The sequence below is a fragment of the Antechinus flavipes genome, chromosome 1, assembly GCF_016432865.1.
Source record: "Antechinus flavipes isolate AdamAnt ecotype Samford, QLD, Australia chromosome 1, AdamAnt_v2, whole genome shotgun sequence".
In the NCBI taxonomy this organism is placed as follows: Eukaryota; Metazoa; Chordata; class Mammalia; order Dasyuromorphia; family Dasyuridae; genus Antechinus; species Antechinus flavipes.
In genome coordinates, this window is record NC_067398.1 from 408,834,023 (window position 1) to 408,854,584 (window position 20,562).

Sequence of the window (20,562 nt, forward strand, 5' to 3'; positions counted from 1 at the left end):
TTAAAAAAGAGAAAAAAATAACTATATATGTACTGAGTTACTTAAAAAGAAGAGATTAGGGGAAATGGTCATTTTAGAAGCTTTCAAATCTTTTCATATTTTTGTTCAATAGTTCTAAGATTTTAAAATTATAGAACTAAAGAAAAAAAGAAAAAGGAAAAAAAGAAAGAAAAAAGATAAAGATATCTTGGGAAAATTTCAAAAAGACAAATCAAAACAGAACAGGACAACCTGGAAATTATGTACCATCCTTACTTTTCTTTCCCTACTTCTATTTTTTTTTTTTTAATATGAGTCAGCTTTTCTTTTGTTGTTATTTTGAGTAGGAGGATAGGAAAATGAGAAAAGGTATACATTGTCAGATCTTAAAGAAAAGTTTAGGGGGAAGGAATCCCAAAAAAGAGTTTAAAATCACCAGCTAAAAGCAATAAGATAATTATATTACAGCCAAAAAAAGAGAGGGAGGATGAGAAAAAAATCACTGCCAACAGACATATTTTGCTGCTTTCCCTTTGAACTTTTATAAAGAATATTTAGTTCAACCCTGGTCAAAAACTTAGATCACATTAGAGTATGAAAAATAATGTCATTGCTAAAGATGGTGCTGAAGGAAGGTCTAGAGATGAAAGAGCAGAGGGTGGCAAAAAAAAAAAAAAATGTCTACCTCCTACCTCCACCTATTCAACAAAGCTAAAGAAATTAAGAAATTGTACTAGTTCCTAAGATTTTATCTGGAGGTTTTTAAAAATAGGATTGACTTATTCCCAATTTCATTTATGCACTGTGCCCTAAGTCTTTTTTTTGTTTTTTAATCCCTATCACTACTGTGATTGTGCAGTATTTTCACAGAACAATTATCACTCATTTATATAGTCAACCCCAAAGTCTCAGTGCCATTTTAAGCTTTCATTACTTCAAGGACACCCTGTTAATATTTTACAATTTATATAATAATTTCTAACAATTTTTAAAGTTAGATAATGCATTCTCATTTTACAGATAGGGAAATTAAGGATGAGGATAAGAAAGATTAAATGACTTGACAGTCAATAAATGCTGGACCCAGAACTCTCCAGACTCTCCAGTTTCCATTCCTAATTGACAACCCAAAACTCCCTCTTTTAGTGTTTAAAATAATTATAAACACTGCACAAGTTGCATATGATGGAAAAGATAAACTTTACAACTCTAAAGGACAAGTTAAAAACTAAAATTCTGCAGAAATCAACACAATATACTCACATAAGCACATACAATCACGATAATCAAAATATATGGACCACCCACAGCACATTTGGAGTGTACCATTTGAAACAATAGTTTCAAATCACTTATTCAAAAAATTAAATAAAGGATATTGTTGAAATAGTCTATTTTTACCTCAAATACAAAGTAAAGACTAAAAAAATAAATGAATTTTATGTATTTCAAATGGAAATTTGCAATGGATGCAATGCCACATTTTTTAATTTGAAAAAATTACAAAGATATTTTGGATGACATTTTAAAAATTGAGCACTGGGGGTTTGAAAAATGTATCATGGAGAAATGTCTTTTTAGTGATGAAGCTTTTATTTGCTAGTAGTGCAAGAGAGTGAGTCTTCATGAATCCAGATAAGGAGGAGGGGGGATTCTTTCTCAATAATAACAATTCTATTTTACATGAATATTTATGAAACAAAAATACATTTATTAAATTAAACTAGAGTTAGGAGTTTTACAAAATTTAAATAACACAGTCTCTACTCTTATGCAGAGAACACAATTTCATAATTATATACAATATTATCAGTCCCTTTGTGAGTCCTAAACTTGGCATCAGTATTTGGAATACCCCCAAATTTAAGTTATTCTATATTAACTCTTTTGCTTTCTCTGAAGATATCAATAATTTTAGGTCCTTGGGAGGCCTATCTTGTATCACTTTTTTCTTGAATACTCTTTTTGAAACAAATTCACAATGTGGGCATTAAAATCATCATCATCTAGATTTATGTAGTGCTTTAAGGTTTGCAAGGGATTTTAAAATATTATTTTATTTTATCCTTACAAACACTCTGAGAAGTAGAGGATATTATTCTATCTCTGCTTTATGAATGAAGAAACTATGGTTGTCAGAGGTTAAATTTCTAGTCTGGAATTCTGCAGTTAGTTTTTTACATCAAATTTGAACTCAGGTTTTCTGGACTTTAGGTCTGAATTCCTTTCTCAAACCTCTCTTCTATTTAATTTCTCAAAAAGCTGGTTCTGCCTTCTTGGTGAAGCTCTACTTCTTTACTCTCCAGAGTAAAAGAAAGGGCATTTTGTATGTTTATTAATTTCTCCTCATCCAAAATCAGAATAATTTTTTTTTAAGATTTGCTATGCAAATTCTCATCTAACCATGTCATCAGCAGAGATTCCAGAATATAAGCATTTATATTTGCTCCTTATTTTTTCAATTTCTTTAAACAATAAGGCCAGATAATTTATAGAAAATCCTAAACTTTGATGATATATAATAAATTATTTTCGATATAATTCTAGGATTTTATTTTTAAATAAGGGTCAGGGTCATCATTTCTCTTTGAAGAAGGGAGTATTTCATAAAAAAACTGAGGGAGGAAAACTATCTTCTTAAAAGAAGAGCTGCTAGAGAGAAACTGGGCTAATTTATGTGTAGAATGATATATAACTCTGAGTACAACAATCATTTTCTAAAGTAAGAAAGTAGATGAAAGTATGTATTTAAAAATCCAAACAGATGACTGGTAATAAATGTGTGAACACATATTTATTAGAAAATCTGTTCTCTCACTGATGCCTATAAGATTTATACAGGCACCTTACATTTAGAATTAAAAGTAGGAATTAAGCTTGCAAATCCTTTTTCATCACATAAAGCCTAGTCCCTTTAGAGAGAGACTGAAGATCATAAGACAGAACACACTTATTCTGGTAGTCTAATAATGACTTTAAGTTAGGAGATTAGATAACATTTCTACAATTTCCCCAAAATTCTCTCTCTCTCTCTCTCTCTCTCTCTCTCTCTCTCTCTCTCTCTCACACACACACACACACACACACACACACACACACACATACCTATGCTGTTAATTTTTAGATGTATCAACATATAAAGTAATATAATATTAATGCTAATGATCACTGGGGAAACTAATAATTTAAAATTCAAATAACAGAGTGATGATTAAATATGTAAAAATGTGATTTAATCTGTAAATCTCTGATGGAAAGAGAAAGTGTCATAACACTAAAAGCAAATTCTCATGAAATTCTTAGGGAAAAAATTCTCATAAACAATAAAAAGGACTTAGCCATATGAAGTTTCTTGAAACAGAAAAAAAGGCAAAAGAACTTCATAATGATAGATATCTTTAAAAAGCATGGGCTGGACTTTTAAATGAAACTATATTATTTAAATTAGCCTCATAGGACCAGAACTACAAAACAAAAGAAAGTATTTTCCTATATTAATGTTACACAAAGCTTCCATATTTTCCTCATACCAAGTTCTAGAATTAATAGAAAAAAAGAAACCCTTGAAAAGATAATAGATTCTATTCCATTAGTCTCAATCAACAATATGTAGTTGATTTCAATGTCCTTTTTCTCCACCTCTCCATACAATCAGATCAGACCCAAAGTTCTCAAGACAGTATACAATATATTAAAATCTGCTTTAATCTACTCTTCTGCCCTTGTTTTCAAATATATTTCTGTACAAACATGTCTTCAGCTGCACTGATTCATTCATTGTTTCCTGAATATAATACATACATTTTTACCCTTACCTTTGCTTATATTGTTCCACTCTCTCCCACAAAAAATATCCTCTACTTTGTGCTCTATACATTTGAATGCTGCCTCATCTTTCAAAATGTTACATTCTTGGAAAAATTTTCTCTGCCCAGACAATATGCAATGATCTTTGTCCTCTACATTTATATAGAATATAGTATATCATTTATTTTACATAAGAATATAAGTCAACATTTCTAGCTTCCACTTCTGCTTTTAGTTCTTCCTAGTTATCTCCATGCTATAACATTTACACTCTAGTCATCATCCTCATCCTTTTCCCACCTTAACCTTGGACCCTACCCTGGAACTTAAAGCTCTGGTAAGTGGGGTATCACTTAATTTTGCCTCAGCTCAGGCCTCCATATACACACCAAGACACAGGCATTTATTTTTCTACCACCACTCTTCCATCTCCCTTTTATAGAAAATCTTTTACTAAATTTCAACTTTTTCACCTATAAAATGAATGGCTTGAGTGAAATGTTCTCATTTAACTCTCACTGTTTCAATATTTCATCATTCTAAAAAAGGTTTTCTAGTGTTTTCAATTTTATTTATATGTATGTAACTCCTATTTTTCCAATAAGATTGTAAACTTATAGAGAACAGTATGATTTTGTATGCTTTACCATCTGCCCAGAGTCCCATTTCTGACTTCTGATAAAAGTATGTTCAGTAAGTCAAGAGAAAGAAGGAATTGAGTATTTTATTCAAATCATATAGGATTGGAATATCACTAGGAACATATGGCAACAACTTAACCAAAATATATTAAGTCAGTAGGATGAAAGGTGAAAACCAACAGAATTCTATATATCTGTGTGTTATATGGTTGTCTTTAGGTAAAATGTGGTTGATGCAAATGCCTAAAAAAACTGGTCACCAGTTTAGAATTATTACAAATCTGCTATAGAACCTGAAACAGAATATTCTGGTTTCCTACAATATAGGAGAAGCCAAGGGACAGGCAATCCAATCTTTTTCCCATAATTCTCTAACAATATGCTTTTTAAAAATGTATTTTCCAGCCTTCTGTAGAAAACCATTTCTAATATTCAGTCAGCACAATCTCCATGCTAGACCTCGATATGCATGCTTATATAGTGAACATGGTTGTCAGCTAGAATTCATCTAAAATTTTGCCCACAAGCAAATGACATATAAATTTCTTGTTTCATTGCTAGCTTCAGAATAAATCCAATAAAAGTTATTTCTACATATGGTTCAATTTTAAATACAAGCTATTCAAAGATTATAACACATTTAGCATCAAACTGATGGCTGACTTTGCAAGCTGTTCAGAAAAAAGAGGAAAATTGTTCTAGTCACCCATAGAAGATTATAGCAAAAGAAACTTCAGAAATATTTAGAAGAGCACTTTCATTTACCCTCATTGTCCTTCAGTGTAAAGTTGGGGTTCAGAGTCAGACCATCCAGAAAGAAGTGGAATCTTGGTCCATTTGCAAAATCATCTTTATCAGTGGCACTGATTGTATGTATAACCTGAAATGGGAAAAATACTATATTGAAATTAGCCCAGATATCACTTAATTTCCATTGTATTTTATTTAAAAAACCCAAATAATTCAAAACCAGAAAATTCTCAAATAAACCCCCACTTTTGGAAGTCTACAAATTCTCCTTATTAAAAAGTACCCATTACCTTATTTTTCCTAGCATAAATATTTTTGGAACAACATTGTGGAATAAGTTATAAGCATCCAGGCTTTATTATTTTCTTCTGTGATTCAACCATGTTTATTTTAAGATTTCTTTATCACAGGATGTAACGGGGCTTCTTAGATATAAAATTCTATATAAACACCTGTTTGGGGAGACATGAAATGGCTCAAACAAGTATAAATGCCCCAGTGTTGATGTAAAATACTCTAAGCAATAAGAGCTGGTTTTAGTCAATAAATGTAAACAAAATTGAATCATAAAATTCACTAGTAGGGAGTGCAGAGGTCATCTAATTTGAACCCCAGACAGGCCAGGTTAAGTTGCCAAAAGCCACACAGCTAGTTAGCAGCATAATCAGAAAGAAAGAGGCAGGTCTTCTGACCCCCTACCCCAGCATTATTTTCAGCTTCCACTCTTCCATTGCTAAGATAGAAGACTTGTTAAAATTCAGAGCTGACAGACATTTTGGACTAGAACTAGTTAGAGATCCTTAAACAGAATTGAATACCAGATTGCCTGAAAATAGAAAAAAAAAAAAAAAAAAAAAAAAAAAAGCAAGTGACCAAAATAATTCCATCGCATCTCACCTCTTAAAAAATAGGAGAAAAAAAACAAAACAAAACATTTTTGTACCCAATTTGGAATTGTGTGTCCCACTTTCAAGCCAGTGACCTTCAGCTATTGTTTAGAAAAACAGTACCTACAGAGAGTGTCTCAAATGGAATGTGGAAAAATTATAGGATAGGTTAAGCAAACAAATGGACAAGAACAACATCAAGAGCAACAAAAGATATGGGCTTATTTTGATTTAATTCCTCATCTAGTTTTTCCTATCTTTCTGCTTCCAAGGCAGCCTTTAGAAAGCAACCCCAGCTGCCAGTAATAGTGTTTCTGCACACAGCTACTAAGCTGCTGCAGATGTCAATAGTCGTGAGCAATGGGAATCCAGGCCCACTGTTGTTAGCACATAAAACTGGCTTACATAATTCACTTCCCCTCCAACTGATCCTTATTTTAAAGCAAAAATACCAGGAAAATGAAGTAGGAGTAGAATGTGATATTAGAAAATGTGATAATACTTCCTTTATAACATCCTTTTCATCTTTTCTCTACTAACTTGTATGCTACTTTAGTTCAGACATTCATTACCTCTCAGCTGGACAAATACAAGGCCCCTCTAAAAGGTTGTCAGGTTCATAGTCTTCTCCCTGTGTAATCTATCTTCCAAAGAGCTGACAAAATAATGGCCTTAGTTTTGTGTCTGTCTCCTAATGTAACATTCTTGCTTTGTAGCTTTCAGCAACTTCAAGTAGTCTTCAGGATAAAATATGAACCCTCAGACTGGTTTAAGGTCTTCCATCCCCTCACTTAAACCTATCTTTTAGATCTTACCCCCTATTGTTCCACTATATTTCAGTCAAACTGGATTACAACTGTTCTCTAAGTTGACATTCAGCTTCCCATCTCTATATTGTGCCTGGAAGGTACTGACACTTCACTGACTCTCAGAATAACTTGCCTGCCTTCAAAGGTTAGAACAGATGTCTCTTCCTTTATGAAACTTCCCCCAATATCTCTCAGATTTTTAATGTTCTGTTTCTCTTCACATTATGTTCTTTCTTTTGGGTATACTTGTTCATTCCTTCAGTAGAACATCAACTCTCCAACTACAAATGGTTTTGTTTGTTTTTGCTTTCCTAGGATCTGCCACAATATCTTGCAAATAAAAGTTGCTTAATACATGCAGTTGTTTGTTGAAATCAAATAATGTATGTAGCTATGGATGCATTAGGTTTTCTCAAATATCCAGTTTTAACTCTCATTTCTTCTTTTCCAAATTTTAAAAATTGGAAAGAATAGTCTTTTTGAAACCTTTTCATTCATTTCTCTGCTTCCTACAGATATCATTATGCTCATTTAAAAAATATGGAAACTGAGGTTCTAATGGCAACACAGCTGGGAATTTTCTCAGGAAAGTTTCTCTTACTTATTCTCCTAATGTGCTTTCATACATTACCATGGAAAAGAAAAAGCAATTTATCTGCCAACAACACTTTTGTTGAGGAAGTCCAACTTTATTTTAGAAATGAAAAAGAGAGATCTGCAAGAAATAAGGGACTTGTCCCATGTCTTAATTCTAAAGAGAAAACAGAATCATATGAGGACTCAGTTCAGATTAGATCTATTATCTTCTCACTAAATCATACCTTCTTCACTGGACACTTTATTAATCATTCTTCGCAGTAGAAGAGGACAGTTTTTTTTTTTTTAATTGATCTAATTAATCAGGATTATGTCCATCCCTTATCACATAGTCATCTTTTTCCAGTTTCTTACCTATTAAATTTCACAAATATTTAGAGACAAAGGATTTGTGTTTGAACTAACAGATCAAAACTTCCTGACAGACCAAAAGGTAATACCATCTATTTTTATCGCATATATTTGTCCAAACTACAAGGCTTCAAGTCTTCTGCACCTTCACCCCCAAAATTACATAAACATTTTAACTTTTCATCCTGCAGACTACAGATATATTCCTATCTCTTCAATCCTAACTAAACACACACACACACACACACACAACACACACACACACACACACAAGGCAACAACAACAATAACAAAAAGAAGAAGCAAGCAGCTTTTCATCTTGAAATCTCTATAAAAGTAGCAACTTATATCTCTTCTGGATTTGGATAAATGAAAATATTATTCAAGTTCTTACTATGGATTAAATGCTGTGGTAAATCCTGAACATGCAAAGAGAAGAAAAAAGAAAATAAAGAAAAAACAAAATAAGATAGCTGAATATGCAAAGAAATTACATTCTAATTAAAGAAAAAAAATACATCTAGTGTAATAGTAGCCAAAGAAGGAGATTTTGTTCAGATAAGTTATAGGCATGGTATAAAATGTCATAGAGCAATGGGCTTGCATATCTATTTAAGTTATAGTATCTAAATATTTTGACAAGGACTGGATTTGGGGAAGTGAGGAGTGGAAGAAGAAAAAGAGGAATTGCAAATGGTTCCTAATAGTCTTTTACCTGCAAAACGCAATGATCTCTATATGTCAGCCATATTAATCAATATTGTGTTAGATTATTTAAAATATCTAGAAAGAATAAAGTTTGAATATTGCTGTTGTATATGAGATGATAATTTGCTGGAGTTAGAAACATATAAAAAGACTTGGACTTATAAAGGAAAATATTATTCAAATTCAGAGAAATAGAGGACAAACAAGCATGATATGGTGTTAAGCAGATGTGGATAAAATATGTGTGTATATACGTGTAGAGTTATAGATATCTATGTGTATGAATATTTGTGTATATATTTGTAGATATATATGTATTTGTATGTATGTATGTATGTATGTATCTATCTATCTATATATATACATGTGTGTATGTGTGTGTACTTAATTGTAGCCTTCTGGGGGGCGGGGACAGAATAAAGTAGAAATTGCACAGCAGAGAACAAAATAAAAGTACAGGAAAGGAAAGAAAAGATGGGCAGCTCAGAACACAATATCTTGCATTTATTATACAGATTTTCTTGAAATGAAAATTTATTGTTTTATATTTTCAGTCCTCTCTTATGTTCTGTAAGAAACATGGCAAACTTTTTCTCCCTTTCTTTTCTTATTCTTTATTTAAGCTTAAAACACTCTTTTATGACACAAATATGTACTGGTACCTAAACCAGTAAAGGTCAAAGCAAAGAAAGAAAAAAAAGAAAGAAACATTCATTTCCCTAAAGAATATTGATGCAAAAACTTCAAATAAAATATTAGCAAAGAGATTAAAGCAATTTATCACCAGAATAATACATTATGATCAAGCACGATTTATAATAGAGAAACAGGGCTGATTCAATATCAGAAAAATTATTAGCATTATCAACTGTATCAAAAACCAAACTAACAGAAAACATGATTATCTCAATAGATATAGAAAAAAAATGACAAAATACATCAATTCCATTAAAAGCTATAGAAAGCATAAGAATAAATGGAATTTTACTTAAAATGATAAAAAGCATCTCTCTAAAACCATCAGCAAGCATCATATGTAATGGGGATAAATAAGAAGCATTCCCAATAACATCAAGGTGAAACCAGGTGGCCCACTAACACCATTAATATTCAATATTGTATTAAAATGTTAACTTTAGCAATAAGAGAATAAAAAGAAATTGAAGGAATTAGAGTAAATAATGAGGAACCAAAACCATCACTCTTTGTAGATGATATGATGGTATACTTAGAGAATCTGTTGAAAAACTACTAGAAACAATTAGCTTTAACAAGGTTGCAGGATATAAAGTAAATCCACATTAATTATAGGCATTTTATGTTACTAACAAAGTCCAGCACCAAGAGATAGAAAGGGAAATTCCATTTTAAATAATAGTAGATAATGTAAAATATTTGGGAATCTACTTGCCAAGATAAAGTCAGGCGTTGTATGCACACAATGACAAGACACTTTTTACACAAGTAGTTAGATCTAAACCACTGAAAGAATTATTAAGGCCTCATGGGTAGGCCAAGCTAACATAATGAAAATGACAATTCTACCTAAATTAATACATTTATTCAATGCCATAGAAATCAAACTGCCAAGAAATTATTTCATAAAACTAGAAAAAATAATGGCAAAATTCATCTGAAAGAACAAAAGATCCATATTTTAAAGGCATAATGAAAAAGTGCAAAGAAAGGTAGCCTACCTATACCAGACCTAGTACTATATTATAAAGTAGCAATTATGAAGACCATTTGATACCACCTAAGAAATAGGATATTGGATGAATGAAATAGATTAGGTTCACAAGACAAAATAATCAGTGACTATAATAATCTAGTGTTTGTTAACCCAAAGACTCCAACTTCTAGAATAAGAAGTCACTACTTGACAAACTTTTCTGGAAAATATGGAGAATAATATGGTAGAAACTAGGCACTAAACAACACCCACCACCCCATACCAATATAAGATTAAAATGGCTTCATGATTTAGACATAAAGGATAAATAATTTAAGAAAATTAGGAGAACAAGGAATAGTCTACCTCTCAGGTCTGTGAAGAAGAAAGGAATTTATGGTCAAAGAAGAACTAGAGAATATTATGAAATGCAAAATGGATAATTTTGCTTACATTAAATTAAAAGGATTTGTGCAAACAAAAGCAATGCACCCAAGATTTTTTGAAGGGAAGCAGAAAAATGAGAAAACAGTCTTACATCCAAAGATTCTGATAAGGTTCTCATTTCTGTAATATATAGGGAAATGACTCAGATTTATAAGAATTCAAGCTATTCTCCAATTGATATGAACAAAGAATATGAATAGACGATTTTTAGATGAAAAAATTAAAGCCATTTATAGTCATATGGAAAAATGCTCTAAATCACTATTGATTAAAGAAATGCAAATTAAGACAACTTTGAGGTCCTACTCAACATCTCTCAGATAAGCTAACATGATAGGAAGAGATAATGAAAAATGTTGGAGGCAATGTGGGAAAAGTGGAACACTAATACAATGTTGGAGGAGTTGTGAACTGATCCAACCATTCTCGAGAGCAATTTGGAACTATTCCCAAGGGCTCTCAAACTGTGTGTACCTTTTGATCCTTCAGTGTCTCTACTGGATCTGTATCCCAAAGAGATCATAAAAAAGTGAAAAGTACCCACATGTGCAAAAATGTTTGTATCAGCCTCTTTTGAAGTGACAAGGAAATTGAATGGATATCCATCAATAGGGAAATGGTTAAATAAGTTATGGTAAATGAATGTAAAGCAACATTATTGTTCTTTAAGAAATGATTGGCAGGATGATTTTACAAAAACTGGAGATATTTACATAAACTGATGCTAAGTGAGGAGAATCAAGAGAACATAGTACACAGAAACAACTGTGATATACTTGGCCCTTTAAAACACTGAGATGATTCAAGCCAATTCCAATAGATTTGTGATGGAGAGAGCCATCTGCATCCAGAGAGAGGACTGTGGGGACTGAATGTAGATCACAACATAGTGTTTTCACCTTTATTGTTGTTGGTGGTGGTGTTGTTTGCTTGCTTGTTTTTTCTTTCTCATTTTTTTCTCCTTTTTGATCTGATTTTACTTGTGTCACATGATAAATGTGGAAATATGTTTAGAAGAACTGCACATGTTTAACCTGTTTTGGATCACTTGCTGTCTAGGGATGGAGGAGGTGGGGAGAGAGGGTGAAAATTTTGGAACACAAGATTTGGCAATGATGTATTTTGATAAACAAAAATCTATCATAAAAAAGGAAAACCAAGGTGGGGGGGGAAGCTTAAAAGACATTTTAAAAAATAAAGTGAAAAGAATGAAAAAATAAAAAGTAAATAAATCCAGTCACCCTTTCCTTGTTCTCAACCTCCTTATTCTTTCAACTGCTTTGAATATTGAAAACTTACACTTATCCTATATATTCTTACTTCTCATGGACTTCATTACACCAGAATTTCGGTTCCTTTGTTCTGCTTATTCCTTGTAAGTCTCTACTTCTGACTCTGATGGGAAACTGGCAGGCTAAATCCATAGAGGAGCTTAGTACCCTAAAGGAGTACTGATGGGGAAATGGTGGTGCAAGAGAAAAAAAAAGTAAAAAGGGAAACTGGGAAGAGCATATGGAAAAATAGAAGTGGGAAGGAAGAAAATGAAAGGAAAAGCAGAAATAGAGAGAAAGAAGAGAACATTGAAAACTAAGTGGGATCAAGAAAAGTTTCATTTAGATTAAGATCAGAGCTATTATTTGAAAGTAGTGAGGGATTTTACAAGATGGAAGCAAGGAAAGATAACTTCGATGAGCCATGGGGCAATTTAGGATGGCATAGACAGAGAACAGCTAGCAGGCTAGTTTGCCTATATTGAGCTTATGGGCTACAGTGAGATTATCCCTTTACTAGACCCCTAAATGTTGGGGTACTTACCACAATGATTAGATACAGGGCTATGGACGGGTATCGCAGGTTGTCTCAAAGAATTTGTGGGGTTTGACATCCTCCAAATTGAGGGGTAAAGATTTTGTTATACTACTTAACAACAGGCTAAATCTGCAAGGGCTTTTAACAAAGAAAAAGGATTCTTAGTTAATTAACCAACGAAAAGATACCACTAAGGAGAAAGACTCCAGAAGGTGAGTTTATACCACTGGCTGGCTGGCTAACTCTTAAAAAGATCTAATGAGATACGATTAGGTTCTTTTATTCTTCAGTGGGTTGAAATCATAGCTTGGCTTTCTGATTGGATACAATAAAATTGGATGTTATGATGATTTTGTCAATGTTAAGTATTTTGTTAAAAATTCTACCAGAAACTACCTGAGTTGAGGTTGTAATAAAGACCAATTAAAGAAAATGTCTGGTCATGCACAAGATGATTTTATCAGTACTGAATCCCTCTTGTGGTTCTAGTCTTTCCTCTCACTCCTGACTCATGACACATGGCATTTCTCCTCTAATCTCCCCAACAAACTTTATGATTTCTTTCCCCTCATCTCCCACCATGGTTCATGGTGTCTTTTTCCTTTTAGCTAATTAACTCATTTAGGGTACTAAGCTCCTCTATGGCTTTAGCCTACCAGTTAAGTACATGCTCCAATCCTTTTCCTAGTTTTGTGGATTTTACCAGGAAATTTCTTTTTTCCATTATAAATTGTTAAAATCCCTTGAATTCTTCACTTGACTAAACCCAACTTTTAGTGTCTATACCAATCTCATCATTTGGTAACCAGCAAATCCTCTCCTCAACCACATCAGAAAATTTGTGGAGGAAAGGAAAAAAATTAGGCATGTAAAATCTGTGGAACTGTGGAAGTTTATAAATGCCTAGCTAAAGATTTTTATATTTTACTCTAGATGTACTAAAAATAACTAGGGATTTTGGAGTAAAGGAGTCATATAGTCAGGCTGGGATTTTAGGATTATCAAATTTGTAGCTGTGTACAGGTAGAGAGATATTAGAAACAGAAATGTCAACTGATCTTTTTTTAAGCTGCCTAACCTGTGTTATCAATAGCCTTCTATTGCCTGAATAAATCATCAATATTTAACTTCACCGGTCTCTTTAAAAATCACACCTTCTGTTTACTCTCATCAAAGCTACTTCTAAACTAGTGCAACAGTTTGCAATTTCTAAGGCTTTCTTGATGTTTCTCCAGTCCTTGTCAATTTTAACTGTGTATTCCCTTCTCACTACTTAATGTGAATACTAACCTACTTTACACTCTCTTCACTCTTCTATTAGATTGTCCTAACAGTGCCTAATCTAGCTTCCAGTCTCCCTTTCTTCTCCCCTGCATCCAATCCAGCTGTTAACATTCTTCCTAAAGCATTGATTTTGCCCTCTCAGTTTTCTACTGAAATCTTTGAGTGGTTCCCTATTGTTTCTAGGAAAAATATAAAACCTTTAGCCTTACATTTAAGACCCTCTACTTTTTGACTTATCTTTCCAAACATTTCTTGAATCATATTACTTCCTTTCAAGTACTGAATATCTCAGCCAAATTATTAGCTAGTCTCTGAGTTCTGTATTTCCTATTCCTCTTCCAAACATTTGTATAATCTATTCCACATGCCTAAACTGAAGTTCCTTATTATCTCCATCTTTTAAAAATTTCTCTTCAAATAAGTAATATTTTTATTATACCTTGTCCCCCAGGTGTTAATGGCTTCTTCCTTTATACTTAACAAGATGTTGGGTTTTGGGGGACACTTTTTTCTTTCATATTTAATTATTCAATCATTTTAAATTAGGACAATTTACTATTTTGTCTCATTAGTTTTCATTCATGATTTCTTGAAATATACCTCTGAAAATCAGATTTTGATAAAACTCACTGGGATTCAAATAAAGTTACTTAACTATGTATTTAAACCCAAATCACATTGGCTATCATTGATTGGTCAATAATAGTTCCCAGCCCCAACCTCACTTGCTGTTTCTTAGAGTTTTGCTGTCTCAGAGTGGATGTAAATAGCCATGATCTTTGTTCTGGTCAAAAACTCTGAGAGTCTACCCCGCTCAGATTAATTTTTCTGAGAAGTCAAACTGAGCTATTTTGGGGGGCCCAATTTTTACCTAGCTTTTAATCACTGCATGGATGTTTCCTTTGACAAACTGAGACCTGTAAAATCCTTTACTTTAAAAAGACCAAAGTCTCCTACTTCATCAACAAAAAGCACAAATTATATTATTTGATAATCAGCAATTAGTCTTTTAAATAACCTCTTGTTTCCCTTTATCCATTCAAAATAGAAATGGCAAACTTCTCCAGTATTTTTTTGAAGAAAATTCAATGGATAGTATTGGGCTACTTTGGTGCACTGGGTTCTAAAGAGATATACACAGAATTAGAATTAAGCTAAATGTAACAACAGTAAATTTAACAGATATAATTTTAATGCTTTATACTTGACTATAGGACTTCAGAAGTACAACAATTGCAGAGATGGCTACAACATAGGAATTCTGAAAAGGATATGTGGATTTTAGTGGATTAGAAGAATGATAGTATTATTTGGAAGCCAAACAAGCTAATAAGGAGTTAGACTGCATTACAAAAGGCCTAGTGGCTTGGAAGAGGAAGTAGATAGTCTTGATACACTAACCTGTGGTAAGGCTATGTTAATATTGATGGCACCTTGATAGGACAGGAGATTGATAAACTGGATAACATAGTGAAAAACTGTGAACTGATGTCAAGTAGCCATCTTTGAAGGAACTAGTAGCTTAGTTGTAAATTAGACATTGGGCTACTTTAATGTGTCTGAACCATGCTATAGAAGAGAGATTTTGTGTGTGTGTGTGTGTGTGTGTGTGTGTGTGTGTGTGTGTGTTTGGCTTGGCTTTAGAGGGTAGAATTAGAATAAATGGATGGAAGTTGCAAATTAACAGATTTAGCCTTGATAAAAGGAAGCTCTTCCTAAATGGAATGAATTACTCTGAAAGGGCAAGCTTTTCCTTCATAGAAGTTCATTCATATGCAAAAGAAAGTTGGCTGCCAAGATGGCGGAGAGGAGACACACAGCTGTGTAAACTCCGCATTTTTCTCTCACTATCCATCTCATTATAAACCTCTGAATTAATGCTTGACTGAAAAAAAAACCTACAAATAGTTACCAAGAGCAGCCACCCTTGAGACTAGTCAGGAAAGGTCTGTTTTTGCACAAGGGCAGGGACAGTTTTTAGATCAGAAGCAGACAGCGGACAGACAGGCAGCGGCAGCGAGAGCACGGAAGGCGGCTCAGAGCCGAGCCGAGCAGAGAGGGGGTGGGGTGTAATTGTAGCCGTCTCTGCGGGGGGAGCTTTGCTACAGGATTGGATACTTTGCTCCGGCAGCAAGCCAGCAGCCCAGCAAAGAAGCTAAAAACACCAGGGGTGAAGAATACAACCCCAAACAGCTGGAGTCTCTCGGGACCTAGCCACCCCTCCCTCACAGTGTCTGAGCATGCTCTTGGATCTCAGAGCGCAGGCTCAGCACAGTCAGGCTAGTGCCTCACTACTGCCCCCAAAGTCTGTAGAGGAAGCTCGGTAACATCACCCAGCTCCTCCCCCTCCCAAAGAAAGCAGCCTCCATTCAAGGGTTTTTTCTTTTGTTTCTTTGCTAGTTTGTCTTTGATTATTAGACAGAATGAGCAAGAAACTGAAGAGGACTTTAACCCTTGACAGCTTCTATACAGATAGAGAGCAGACTCTAAACCCTGAGGAGACTAAAAACAGTCTCCACGTGAATCCCCAAAGGAGGAGATCATTTGTTCTTCAGCACAGATGAACCTCGTAGAAGAAATTAAAAAGACTCTCACAAGGGAGCTAGAAGAAAAATGGGAAAAGGAGAGGGAGGCTTGGCAAAAGAGTCTGGAGAAATCATCCCACTCATTTAAAGAGAGAGTGGATAAAGAAATCAAATCCTTGATAAATAGGATTGATGAACTGGAAACAAAAAATAGCTCTCTAAAAAACAAAATTGGCAAAATGGAAAAAAATTCCATAGAACAAAAGAACTCAATTGAACAATTAGAAAAAGATTTTTAAAAAGTGAGTGAAGAGAATACTTCACTGAAAATCGGGGTCGAACAAATGGAATTGAATGACTGGAGGAGACAAGAAGAATCAGTCAAGCAAATCCAAAAAAATCAAACAATGGAAAAGAATGTGAAATACCTTCTGGGGAAGATAACAGACCTGGAAAACAGATCCAGGAGAGACAAAATGAGAATCATTGGACTCCCAGAAAAGCATGATGAAAAAAAGAGCCCAGACACTATTTTCCAGGAAATTATCAAAGAGAACTGCCCAGAAGTCATAGAAACAGAGGGTAAAATAGACATTGAAAGAATTCATCGATCCCCTACTGAAAGGGATCCTAAAATCAAAACACCAAAAAATATAGTAGCCAAATGCCAAAACCCTCAGACGAAGGAAAAAATACTGCAAGCAACTAGAAAAACCCAATTCAAGTATCAAGGAGCCACAATAAGAATCACCCAGGATCTAGCAGCATCCACATTAAAGGATCGAAGGGCCTGGAATATGATATTCCGAAAGGCTAAGGAACTTGGTATGCAACTAAAAATAACTTACCCAGCAAGAATGAGCATCTTTTTCCAGGAAAGAAGATGGACATTCAATGAAGTAAGTGAATTTCACTTATTTTTGATGAAAAAGCCAGAACTTAACAAAAAGTTTGATCTATAAATACAGAACTCAAGAGAAATCTAAAAAGGTAAAGATTAATCTTGGGAACTATATTTCGGCTATAAAGATATATAAAGAACATATTTATACCTTGTTCTAGAAACTAGATGTAGAAAGGACATTGTACCAGAAAAAGGATAAAGTGGGGGTACTACATCTCATGAAGAGGCAAAGGAAACCTATTTTATCTGAGAGAAAGAATGGAGAGGGATGATTATAGTGAGTATTTTACTGCTTTCAGAATTGGCTTTAAGAGAAAAATTTTAGACATATTCAATCTGTGGTGAAACTTCTCCCACCTCATTGAAAAGTGAAAAGGGAAAAGTGATAAGGGAAGGAATAAGCTAAGTGGAGGGGAATACGGAAACTGGGAGGGAAAGGGGTAAGATAGGGGGAAGAACTCTAAGGCGGGGGGAGGGATACCAAAAAGGGAGGGCTGTGAGAAGCAAGTGGTGCTCACAAGCTTAATACTGGGAAGGGGGGTAAGGGGGAAAGAAGGGAGAAAAGCATAAACCGGGGTTAACAAGATGGCAAGTAATACAGAATTGGTCATTTTAACCATAAATGTGAACGGGGTAAACTCCTCCATAAAGAAGAAGTGGTTAGCAGAATGGATTAAAAGCCAGAATCCTACAATATGTTGTTTACAGGAAACACACCTGAAGTGGGGAGATACATGCAGGATAAAGATAAAAGGTTGGAGCAAAATCTACTATGCTTCAGGTGAAGTCAAAAAAGCAGGGGTAGCCATCCTGATCTCAGATCAAGCTAAAGCAAAAATTGATGTAATTAAAAGAGATAAGGAAGGGCACTATATCTTGCTAAAGGGTAGAATGGATAATGAAGCAGTATCTATATTAAACATATATGCACCAAGTGGTGTAGCATCTAAATTCTTAAAAGAGAAATTAAGAGAGCTGCAAGAAGAAATAGACAGTAAAACTATAATAGTGGGAGATCTCAACCTTGCACTCTCAGAATTAGATAAATCAAACCACAAAATAAATAAGAAAGAAGTCAAAGGGGTAAATAGAATACTAGAAAAATTAGATATGATAGATCTCTGGAGAAAATGTAATAGGGACAGAAAGGAGTACACCTTCTTTTCAGCAGTTCATGGAACTTATACAAAAATTGACAATATATTAGGACATAAAAACCTCAAAATCAAATGCAGTAAGGCAGAAATAGTAAGTGCATCCTTTTCAGACCACGATGCAATGAAAATTACATTCAACAAAAAGCCAGGGGGAAGTAGACCAAAAAATAATTGGAAACTAAATAATCTCATACTAAAGAATGATTGGGTGAAACAGCAAATTATAGACATAATTAATAACTTCATCCAAGATAACGATAATAATGAGACATCATACCAAAATGTATGGGATGCAGCCAAAGCGGTAATAAGGGGAAATCTCATATCTCTAGAGGCTTATTTGTATAAAATAGTGAAAGAGAAGGTCAATGAATTGGGCTTGCAACTAAAAATGCTAGAAAAGGAACAAATTAAAAACCCCCAGTCAAACACTAAACTTGAAATTATAAAATTAAAAGGAGAGATCAATAAAATTGAAAGTTAAAAAACTATTGAATTAATTAATAAAACTAAGAGTTGGTTCTATGAAAAAAACAACAAAATAGACAAACCCTTAGTAAATCTGATTAAAAAAAGGAAAGAGGAAACTCAAATTGTTAATCTTAAAAATGAAAAGGGAGAACTCGCCACTAACGAAGAGGAAATTAGAGCAGTAATTAGGAATTACTTTGCCCAACTTTACGCCAATAAATTCGACAACTTAAATGAAATAGAAGAATACCTCCAAAAATATAGCTTGCCTAAACTAACAGAGGAAGAAGTAAATATCCTAAACAGTCCCATCTCAGAAAAAGAAATAGAACAAACTATCAATCAACTCCCTAAGTAAAAATCCCCAGGACCAGATAGATTTACATGTGAATTCTATCAAACATTTAAAGAACAAAGAACTCCAATGCTAAATAAACTATTTGAAAAAATAGGGATTGAAGGAGTCCTACCAAACTCCTTTTATGACACAGACATGGTACTGATACCTAAACCAGGTAGGCTGAAAACAGAGAAAGAAAATTATAGACCAATCTCCCTAATGAATATTGATGCTAAAATCTTAAATAAAATATTAGCAAAAAGATTACAGAAAATCATCCCCAGTATAATACACTATGACCAAGTAGGATTTATACCAGGAATGCAGGGCTGGTTCAATATTAGGAAAACTATTAGCATAATTGACTATATCAATAACCAAACAAACAAAAACCATATGATCATCTCAATAGATGCAGAAAAAGCATTTGATAAAATCCAACATCCATTCCTAATAAAAACACACTTGAGAGCATAGGAATAAATGGACTTTTCCTTAAAATAGTCAGGAGCATATATTTAAAACCATCAGTAAGCATCATATGCAATGGGGAAAAACTGGAACCTTTCCCAGTAAGATCTGGAGTGAAGCAAGGTTGCCCACTATCACCATTATTATTTAATATCGTATTAGAAACACTAGCCTCGGCAATAAGAGTTGAGAAAGATATTAAAGGAATTAGAGTAGGCAATGAGGAAACCAAACTATCACTCTTTGCAGATGATATGATGGTATACCTAGAGAACCCCAGAGATTCTACTAAAAAGCTATTAGAAATAATTCATAATTTTAGCAAAGTAGCTGGCTACAAAATAAATCCCCATAAATCCTCAGCATTTTTATACATCACCAACAAAATCCAAGAGCAAGAGATACAAAGAGAAATTCCATTCAAAATAACTGTTAATAGCATAAATTATTTGGGAATCTACCTACCAAAGGAAAGTCAGGAATTATATGAGCAAAATTACAAAAAAGTTTCCACAAAAATAAAGTCAGACTTAAATAATTGGAAAAATATTAAGTGCTCTTGGATAGGCCGAGTGAATATAGATGACAATAGATATAGAATATAGATGACAATACTCCCTAAACTAATCTATTTATTTAGTGCTATACCAATCAGACTTCCAAGAAAATACTTTAATGATCTAGAAAAAAATAACAACAAAATTCATATGGAACAATAAAAAGTTGAGAATTTCAAGGGAATTAATGAAAAAAAAAATCAAATGAAGGTAGCCTAGCTGTACCTGATCTAAAATTATATTATAAAGCAGCAGTCACCAAAACCATTTGGTATTAGCTAAGAAATAGATTAGTTTATCAGTGGAAAAGGTTAGGTTCACAAGACAGAATAGTCAACTATAGCAGTCTAGTGTTTGACAAACCCAAAGACCCTAACTTTTGGGATTAGAATTCAT

The 20,562-nt window shown here is 33.6% G+C and overlaps 1 protein-coding gene across 1 annotated transcript in view; it reads right to left on the reverse strand.

Annotated features, from left to right (window-relative positions):
• The window catches only part of CDH18 (cadherin 18), a 518,729-nt gene that overhangs the window by 81,767 nt on the left and 416,400 nt on the right, over nucleotides 1–20,562 (reverse strand). Inside the window, exon 10 of the mRNA XM_051969876.1 lies at nucleotides 5,193–5,307. Coding sequence (XP_051825836.1) covers nucleotides 5,193–5,307 — 115 coding nt within the window. The remainder of the gene's footprint in view (nucleotides 1–5,192; nucleotides 5,308–20,562) is intronic.